Source organism: Telmatherina bonti, assembly GCF_933228915.1.
Source record: "Telmatherina bonti genome assembly, chromosome: 17".
NCBI lineage: Eukaryota > Metazoa > Chordata > Actinopteri > Atheriniformes > Telmatherinidae > Telmatherina > Telmatherina bonti.
Genome location: NC_136615.1, coordinates 17166930 through 17177400, shown reverse-complemented (window position 1 = coordinate 17177400; position 10471 = coordinate 17166930). Strand labels below are relative to the sequence as shown.

General features: G+C 38.1%; 1 protein-coding gene across 1 annotated transcript; it reads left to right on the top strand.

Moving 5' to 3' along the window:
• Window positions 1-785: 785 nt before the first annotated feature.
• Window positions 786-8577, top strand: lhx3 (LIM homeobox 3; the record flags this gene model as incomplete). Its single annotated transcript, XM_079256791.1, has 6 exons — window positions 786-882; window positions 2942-3113; window positions 3212-3414; window positions 5058-5209; window positions 6273-6444; window positions 8144-8577. 6 exons carry the CDS (start codon window positions 786-788, stop codon window positions 8575-8577), a joined length of 1230 nt encoding a protein of 409 aa, XP_079112917.1.
• Window positions 8578-10471: the final 1894 nt, after the last annotated feature.

Here is a 10471-nt window from a genome sequence, read left to right as displayed (position 1 = left end):
AATATTTACATAATAGGTCTTTTTTTGTTTGTTTATTTTATTTGAGGAGTATTAGCCTTGTTTTTTTGTTTGTTTGTTTTTTTTGTTTTTGTTTTTTTGTTTTTGTTTTTTTTACTTCCGATGTACATTTTGATCACCCACGGGCGCAAACGGTTCATTTCGCACACGTGGGTCATCATGAAGCTGGAAAACAATGCAGGAATGGCCTTTTACAGAAAAACAGGTGAGCCCAAGAAACATCTTTTCTCACATTTTTCATAGTTGGGAAAATTTAAACGCGTATCGAGCTCCTCTTTACTGAGACACGGCATTAAAAGAGTTGAAAAATAGATACATGGGTTTATATATTTAGCCTATATTTCACTTTGGCAGACAAACTAAACGGATGTGAAGAGAAGAAAAGCTTCTTCTTTTTTTCCTGCATGGAGAAATAACCCGTAGTATGACTTTAACGCGTTTCTCAGCACTTCAACTCTATTGGCTTCTCCCCTCACCTCCTACCTGATTCCTCTTCCGGGTAACGTACTCAGTAGGTGATGTTGATCTATTTCCTCCGTCGCCCGGGAAACGGAGAGGCGTAATCCTACAGCCTTCAACACGGCGAAGCATAAAAGCAAACTCCGCTGCGCCCACGCGCGTTTGTGCACCCTCCAGGGATCCATGCTACACAAATTTGACAACACCTGATGAGTGTGTATGAGTGTGTATGGATGTGTTTGTGTGTGTGTGTGTGAATAGACATGAGCAAGACAGATTTGCGTTGATGTGAGCGTAAATCATGAGCCATGGATGGACACGGTGAGCGCAACTCTCCCAAAGAGGGAGCAAACAATGCGGAGATGCTCTTTGCTCTTCTGTCGCACAGTGAGGAGCTGCGGAAAGGTAAATGCACAAAAAAAAAAAAAAGTAAATTACGTTTATGTTTGTGTTGCATAAGTCTGTTTGGAAAACACTGGCCTTGACGCGGGCCCATTGCTGTGGCACAGGGTGCAAGCTGTTGTGCAGTTTGCGAGATGTGGATATTTCGATTTTTACTGCGTTTTTATTTTTAGGAATTTGCCATGTCTTTGCAGAGCTTTAAATACAGAAAGGGACCAAGGGCACGTTTCATTTTGGTCTCATGAAATAGCCTGTCGGAACTGGACGTCCATGCTTCAAGTGTTAACCTTTAATCTTAGCAAATTAATGTTCAGATTTTATTCAGATTATGTTTTTGAGGGGTAAATCCGTTTTAACTCATTTTGAACATTGCCTGAATGCAGTAGGTTTGGACGCATTTTCAGTTACTTCTTTTCTTTTTCTTTTTTTTTCTTTTTTTTTTTCTTGCTTCAGCACCAGACAAGTGGAAGAAACTCGCAGTATTTATTATGTCCACAAGTGTTGTAGTTATGCTTTTGTAATCACAATTTTACTTTTATTTTGCCAAGTCTAGCCCAATAAGGTTATTTGCATAAATCTTGACCACTTAATATCAGGAAACAATCAGATTAAAAACAGAATAAATAGGATTAGTCTATTTTTTTCATCATTTTAATATTCTAAGTGTGCCTTGCAGGGAGAGCTAATTGCTTGGACACCGTGATGGTTTGTGCCATGAGACCACAGGCCGCAGCTTTCTAGTTTTACCAAGCGCACTGAATTAATGATGAACTGGATACACCTGTTCTTGACGTGGCCACCACTGCACTTATGCGGGGCTTGTTGGTGATGCAAGACGAAATGGTTCGTCAATGTTTCATGAATTGTCCACCACAGAACAATAGGGGTGCGATTCCTTGCACGGATGGGATATGAAGTGGTCGAGCTTGTTTTAATTAGTAATACACAGGCCGAATAACCTGTCATCTGTTATTTCAGATGTTCACTTCACCTGGACTGTTTTGTTTTGTCTTGTTTTGTTTTAATCTTAATTTAGAAGAGAATTGTATTTTAGATGAGTTCTAATTGAATTGACAAAGCATGAAAACATCAAAAGAAGTTTCAGCATGTATGCCTATCTGTACTTTGTATTTCCCATGACTGATTGAGTGTTTTTTTGTTTTTGTTTTTGTTTTTGTTTTGTTTTTTTGTGGCAACTTCGGAGTCCATCTCTTTCTGACATTTGCAAGGCCCCTGGTTATAGTTTTTCTAAAACTGTATAGTTAGTTTTAATTAGATTAAAGCGTTTTTATACGGGCCAAATGAATACGAGATATCTTTTTAGAACGCGCGCTTGCATGTTTGCATGTAGTGAGCCACGCATTCACTTCATTTTTGATTACACTATTCTGTAATTGATGACATGGTCTTTAATTAAACCAAGTTGTCATAATTACTCGCTTTTTAAGCATGATCAACCAGTGGTTTCATAACAGAATCTCTATATTATGAAAACCCCCAAATAATGTAAAATAGTTATGTGACACCTCTATTTCAAACTCGTAGCGACCAGATAACTAAGCCTTGATAAATAAATAAACTCATTTTTTCTCGATGGGGGTTATAACTAACAGCAGCGAATTAAAAAACATACAATTTGAAGTGAGTCCTTCAAATTTATAATCATGTTTTACTTAAATTATACAGCAGATTTAGGCTTAAAATCACCCAACGTGCACACGTGTTTGATTGATTTATTTATTTTTCCTGATATAAATCTACTTAACACGTTGGCAATTTTTCAAATAAAAAATAACTTACAAAAAAAGTCATTTTAAACGCGCAAAAATATAGGGCAAATAGACAAAGGAGACATGCCAATGAAAGAAAGAAATAATTGACCTTTATCCGATTCTTTTTATGCTGGTTGCCAGTTAATGCTCTACTGGTAGTTAAACTGCTGCGTTCACTGTCACAGGGTTGTTTTAGCTTTGCTGTATCTCAAGCTGGATCATTTGTCATTTTGCGCTCGTCATTTGACATCCAGGCATCCTCTAATTCCCCATTTCTTTTTCTCCTGCAGAAATCCCAGTGTGCGCAGGCTGCAACCAACACATCGTAGACCGCTTTATCCTCAAAGTGCTGGATCGCCACTGGCACAGCAAGTGCCTAAAATGCAGCGACTGCCAGGCACAACTTGCAGACAAATGCTTCAGCAGGGGTGACAGCGTGTACTGCAAAGACGATTTCTTCAAGTGAGTTGCCTCCGGATTAGAAACCAATCGTGAAAAGCAACCGTGCCTTTATCAATTTTAGATTGTGTATTGATGGAAACTCTGCAATATCCCCGAAGGAGATTCGGGACCAAATGCGCAGCGTGTCAGCAAGGGATACCGCCTACGCAGGTGGTGAGGAGAGCGCAGGACTTCGTGTACCACCTGCATTGTTTTGCCTGCATCGTTTGCAAGAGGCAGCTGGCCACAGGTGACGAATACTATCTGATGGAGGACAGCAGGCTGGTCTGCAAGGCCGACTATGAGACTGCCAAACAAAGAGGTAAGCTGCTCATGGCCTGAAAATAACTTCAAATTACTATGACGTCCTGTGTGAAGACTTATTACTCCTGTACTGTCTACCTGGAGTTGTGCGTTTGACGTGACAGTGAGGTCATCCATAAACTCTGACCCACCCGCGTTAATTGCGTCGTTGCCTGCAACCCAATCGATACTAAACTGCGCGAAGTGCAGGCCGCAGGAGGCTTGTACACTTGCACTCTGCACTTGAAGGGATCAGCTTTCAATAAGTCTTAATACGGTGACAAAGATCGTGTGGGGGTCGTACGTGATGCTCAGCGTCTCATCTGGGTGCACATCTTAACAACAGATATGATCCCCTGTGTGTTTTTAGAAATATTTGTACATTGTGTACCTAGAACTGCTCCGAATGCTCATCCATTTGTTTGTTTGTTTTGTTTTTATTTTAAAGGAACATTTAGTAAATGGTTGCCCCCCCCCCCCCCCCCCCCCCACCAGTTCCTTATGGCCACAGACTGTAAAATCTGAGCACAAAATATTTTTTTTTTCATAGTTTTTATCATTATTTATTCATGAGCAGCTGAGGGAATTAATGAATTGAAAGAATGAATGAGTTATGCCTTTATTCGTCTCACAGCGGAGAAATAAGGGACAATGGACACTTCACACAATTTAAGCAACTGAAAGGGGAAGAAGGTGCTTAAAAGCTTTGTGAATTAGTTTATTCCCGTAATAAATTGTTAGTTTTTGGCTTGTTTTGTTTGGTATTGTTTATTTTTCTTCCTGTAATGAAGTGTTATTTGCTTGCAAAGAGTTATATTTAAATAATACTTTAGATAATTTCATAGAACCTAGATAGTCACTATCCTATAAGCTCTATAAACACCCATTGTTTCCAGACCTTCTGTATTATGTTGGGGAATAATTTTCACAAGACTTTTTGTGTGTGTGAATGCTGTACAAAATATTAAATGCGTGCGTTTCATCCTATTCCGTTATAACATTTAAACCTTATTTATTGCAGACTAATTCCCTGCATACCCAATTAAATATCAGTATCCACCTTAACTCAGTTACTGAAAATCCCAGCAGGCTTGTTCCTGATGGGGAAGCCTGAGCATGGTTTAGTTTTATCTCCCCATCTGTTTGTTGTGAATTTACTGTGCTGATTTATGCAGGAAGTTAACACAAGTTTTTGGAAAAACACACACGTTTATTTTACTAATGACAGGGTGCAATTACTTGGGCAGCATCCATTTGGATGATGGTTTTTTTTATTTTGCTGTGCTGGCGAACAGATGTGCAGACATGATGCAATTATGCAAACGGTGCCAAATTGGGGTTTATAAGCTAAGGAGAATTTATTCATTTATGTAAAATTAGAAAGTTGTATATTATACCAGCCCTGTGCTCTGATTTGCTGCGGTGAATATGAAGTTTTTCCTGAATTTTTTTCTGTTGCTGAGCCACAATGTGTCAGTGATGATGGCAGTATTCCTAATTGTATGCAGTCTATAATTTTTTATTTAATTATTTCAGTTATTATCCATTGATCAACTCCACCCTTGAAACAATGTTTTAAAGAATCATCTTACAGGTTAATTATAATCCGAACAGGGGTCTGTCGAGCATTATCTGAAATGTTTTCATGCATTTTTCTTTCAGAGGCAGATTCAACTGCTAAAAGGCCACGGACAACCATCACTGCTAAACAGCTGGAAACACTGAAAAATGCTTACAATAACTCTCCAAAACCAGCCCGCCACGTTCGAGAGCAGCTATCTTCTGAGACAGGCCTGGACATGCGGGTTGTGCAGGTAAAGTATATTATTATCCATTATGATCTATTCCATTAGTGTCCTGACTTCATTATAAAGGGACAATTGTGGCTGATCTGGCAATAGTGTACTGTATGTGTGTGTAAGTGTGTGTGTGTGTGCTGTGAGGGGATTTACGGCTAGATGGAGTAAAATGAAGTCCACATGAAAGTCAGCATGGTTTAAGTGCAGGCTCGTTAACAATGCTAAAAGGGCCCCCGCATATTGTCTCCTGCTGAAGAGCCTCGCGCTGGTTGCTAACTGTTGGTCATATATATTGTTTTATTTGCAAGGACAAAAGTAGGGAGTAAAAGCCACTAAAATGCTCCTCATTATGCAGTGAAAGGGAAGGGGTGAAGATGGTTCACTCAGGGTGGAATATCATTAAAATGAATGTAAAGCTGCAGGATTTTTGGGTGACTGACTGAAACGGGATCATTTTCTGTCCAAAACCTAAAAGATTAAATGAGATATATCTAAGATTTAGACCACATAGTCCAAGCAAACTGAATGCAGTGCCCAATAAATGAATAAATAAAACAGTAAGATTGAAAGCCAACGCAGAAAAATGTGATTTTATTAGCATGCTAACCTGTCTGCTCCCTTGGGTGAGGACAACTTGTAGTGAAGTGAATTAAATGTGTGATAAATCTGGTTGAGGGGAAGCTGGTAGCAGCATTAGTGCACAGTGTCACTGCACCATTCTGCATCTTGGACTCTCAAAGGCATGAAGTGCTGTCCAGACACCTTGAACAGGAATTTTGTTTTAATGCTTTAAGACTTGTGCATGTGCATCAAGGAAAGAGTTTGTAGGAAACTTTAACTCCTGTGTGAAAATCATTGCAGCTAAATAACATTTGCTGCTGACCCTCTGTAGACTGGGAGATATAGCTCATGCATGTTAATGTAATTGACGTGTAATTTCAGTTGATTCACATTGTTTTGATATCCTCAAAATCAAACGATTGAATCACCTTTATGGCATAATTTTAAGTAAAAGTGTTTCTGTTGAGTCATTAAAAGATTTGCCAAACAGAAGGTCTCGTTCGTTTCACCCCTCCAGGTTTGGTTTCAGAACAGGCGAGCTAAAGAGAAACGGCTAAAGAAAGATGCAGGACGGCAGCGATGGGGGCAATACTTTCGCAATATGAAGAGGTCACGAGGAAGCTCCAAATCTGACAAGGACAGTATCCAGGAAGAGGGCATGGACAGTGATGCTGAGGTGTCATTTACAGGTAAATACAAACTGAAGTTGAGGCCACTTTGGTATTTACCAGTAGCAAGGAAAGGATGTTATTAAAACATAAAGATGGCTCCATTTAAGCATTCTTAGAAATTATTTACATTTTCCACACTTGTTCTTTTTCTGCTAACATGCAGTTTTGTGTCTTTTTAAAGTAGAAAAAGTAACTGATTATTTTAGTGACGGCTGCACACCATGTGTCACTGCTGCACATAATATAGCATGTATGGTAGATAATGCCGTGGCTTTATAGAGCATCTAATGAAGTCATAATTATTGTTATTTACATGTTAGAATAAATCAATTTAACTTGTTCTGAAGCAGGGCTGTGAAAGTGAATCCCCACCTACCTTAATTTTCAGAATGAGAAACTTGCTAAATAAAAACAACATACAGGAATTTGAAATATTATGACTCTTTAAAAAAAGGCTTTTTTTTATCTCCCTTATGTAAAAGCATAATTTTAGCTAAACTATACCAGTATTTGCATAAAATGGCCAATAGTCTGATGGAACAGGTCAGTATGGTAAATCTTAAGCACATCTGTAACCTTTAAAAACATAACCAAATGATTTTGTAGTTGTACTTCGATTTTTTAACGATTTACTAGTTTCTTTACACAAATATATTTTTTGAGATATGTAAATTAAATATAAGCAATTAGAATATGAGCAAGTCTGCATATATTTTAAGTCCAGTGCAGGGATCTGTAAGCCAGATCAAACGCTCTTGTCATGTTGTTGACATACCTGACGTCAACGTCAAGTTGTGCTAGAAGCCTGAGAAAGGCCTGAGAAATAAAGGTTTTCATCATTCCATGTTTCAAGGCCAGAAAATAAATATTTTTTGCTATGTCCTGTCCTGGAGACAGATGGGAACAAATGATAAGATGTAAATCAGACGTTTTCACAAATGCATCTGGAAGATGAAGATTTTTAAATTCCTTATAAATAAGAATTCACAATTTATTATGTCATCATAGTCACTAAATTAAAAAATATTTCTCTGTTGGGAGCTTATTTACATTATTGTAGCAGCTTGAGTTTAAATTAGCAAAATAGCCATTAATGAATACATTTCCACTTATTTGCATCAAGGAATGTAGACAAATATTAAAAAATGAACACATAAATGCATTTTTTACATATTTTCTTTCCACCAGCTACAAAAGAAAATGATAAACAATGATAATCTATACTAGGCAACCATGGTTTTGTTTTCAGTGTCTGACCTTAACATTTTTTATTATTGTTCTTTTATTCTGTCTTAATTTTCAAAGTAATTCAATCAACATTATTTACAAACTGCTTACGAAATGATATTATATTCAACATATATTCAAATTAAAACTTGCTCAAAGGTCCGATGAAACTAGAAAAACAAAGTGATGCAGCACTATCCAGTGAATTATAGTAACAAGAAAACACCACAAACATACAACATGTGGCATATTCATGTCTTTTATTCCATTCTCATTTGTTCAGGTTTACTTTGCCTTGTGAACGAAGCTATTGATTGTGTTGACTCCATTAAAACAAATCAGTAAATGAATTCAGGATTCTTGTAGAGACTCTGCTGTAGAGAAATGTATAGATAAAGTTGATTGTGTAAAATTGTTGATCTAATAAACAAAGTTCAGGCAGACTAACAAGTAGCACTTTATCTATTTTTTTTTTTTGTTGTTTACACAGATGAACCTCCAATGTCAGAGCTTGGTCATACTAATGGTATTTACAGCAGCCTGAGTGAAACCTCTCCAGCCATTGGGGGCCGCCAAGGGGGTAACAACCACAGCTCCTTTCCACTTGAACATGGTGTACTCCCCTCTCAAGACCAGTTCCATGACATCCGCTCCAACAGCCCCTACGGCCTTCCCCAGTCACCTGGGTCAATTCAAGCAATACCCAGACACCAGCCTATCATCTCCAGCCTCGTCTACCCTGACTCTGGCCTTTCTATCATGACCCAGGGCAGCGGACCCGGTATCAATCCCGCTGTGAGGGTTTCCATGGGAGCAGCCAATGGCCCCAGCTCAGACCTCTCCACTGGCAGCAGTGGTGGATACCCAGATTTTCCTGCCAGTCCTGCATCCTGGTTGGATGAAGTGGACCATGGGCAGTTTTAATTGGTCAATAAGAAACTGAAAACTCGTTTGGTCTCTTTTTTATCTTTACGTGTCTTCTATCTGACTTAAGAAGTGGAAAGTAGTCAAGCAGGATGACGTGATTGTCTCAAACCTTCAACTGAGATATGTTCAATATTGGTGATCTAAATGAAAACAAGGAAGAAAAGGTCCTTCATTTAAAGCACTTGGCCAACCCTTTCTTTCATCGGTGAGGCTTCCTGAAAAACAAGCTATTTGTTAGTAAGGTTCAGATTCCAAAAAACACTGTATAAGCTCTTTTAGAACAACCTGGAGACTGAAGAAAGAGACTCAAAATATTTAGACATTCAGAATTTGAATTTTCAGAAAGTCAGCTCTCATCCCACTGCTCGGTTAACCTCACTGTGTTCAGGTGAAGGTTCCAGTTCAACATTCAGAGTCTTTAAATGTCTGGTTGTTGCCAAATATCTATATATGAATATATAATGGTTTATCATTGTGGAGACTTTATTTTTATACAAACCCCTTCTTGGACGTGAATAAGAACCAGGGCATGAGGACTTTGTAGATTCTTGAACAGGGATTTAGGCAAAAATGTAGATGTTGTCTTAAATGGTACCTAGGGGTCCAATTACTTCTATGCATTTGTGTGTTCTCAGATGTAACTTGTTCGTTTTGTTCCACTGGAAACCACCCCAAGGAAGAGCTGTAGCACCTCGGGGATCTGATGTATATGTTTGTTTATGTGGAAAATGTTTTATGTATTATTTATTCCCTCTGGTAATGATTATGGTTCATAATTAAATGGCAGGACTTTAATAAATTTGTCATCTAATTCAAGATGAAGTTGGATTCTCTTTTTTTTTTCTTTGTTTAGTTTTTTTTTTTTTGTTTATTGGTCTGCAAAACGATGTGGTAGAGTTACGACCTCAAAAATAATTGCAGATGCATTCAAAGATATTTTGAGAAGTCTTAAAAAACTATTATTAAAACTAAGAAACTACAGCCATCACTGTTTACCTCTTACTGTTTATTTTGCATGCAGTAGGCATGCTTTACATTCATCTTGCATGTCTTCAGCACGTCACAGTGAAACCGGAGCAAGTCTGCAGTTCTGCTTCTGTCTGCAAATTGAGTATCTGGCTAACTACCAACACTGTATCAGGGGTTCAACAGCTCTTTAGTGGAGAAATTTGATGCAGTCAACTCATCAATTCAGAGATTACTGGGTCTTGTTTGCCCAAATGCTCCTATGGGAAAGGAATCTCCAATCCATTATCCAAGAAGGGATCGAGTGCCCCTTGTGAATTTCCTCATTTGTTTAGTTATTCAAAGTCAGGTTCAATTAAATAGATTAAGCTGTGAAAATGTGTGTTGGTCTTTGTGTGTGTGTGTGTGTGTGTGTGTGTGTGTGTGTGTGTGTGTGTGTGTGTGTGTGTGTGTGTGTGTGTGTGTGTGTGTGTGTGTGTGTGTGTACACACATTTGTAAGTGCATGCCAGTAAATATACTTGCATGTTTATGTATTTGCTTCTGCAACAGTTTGTGATGAGTGAATATGGATGTAGACTGTGTTTATCTATTTATGAATGCTGCCTCTCATAATCGTTTTGTACTAACTTTCTAAAGCCTATTCAATGACAGATATACGGTGACTAAGATATTTTTAAATGGTACAAAGATATACTAAATATATCAAATGCTGAAACCTATTTTTGGCTCATTTTCAGTTTGATGCCAGCAATAAATGAAAACAAAAACTAAGAAGGGGTGTTTTTTTCCCTATGTTTGACCATCGTTTACTATATAGACACTGAACTGCAGGGACCCATTTGTCTTTGATAAGTATTACTGGTATTTCCAGTAATACTGGTACTACTGTTACTACTGCTGTACTGGAATAGGTTAATTTCAAAT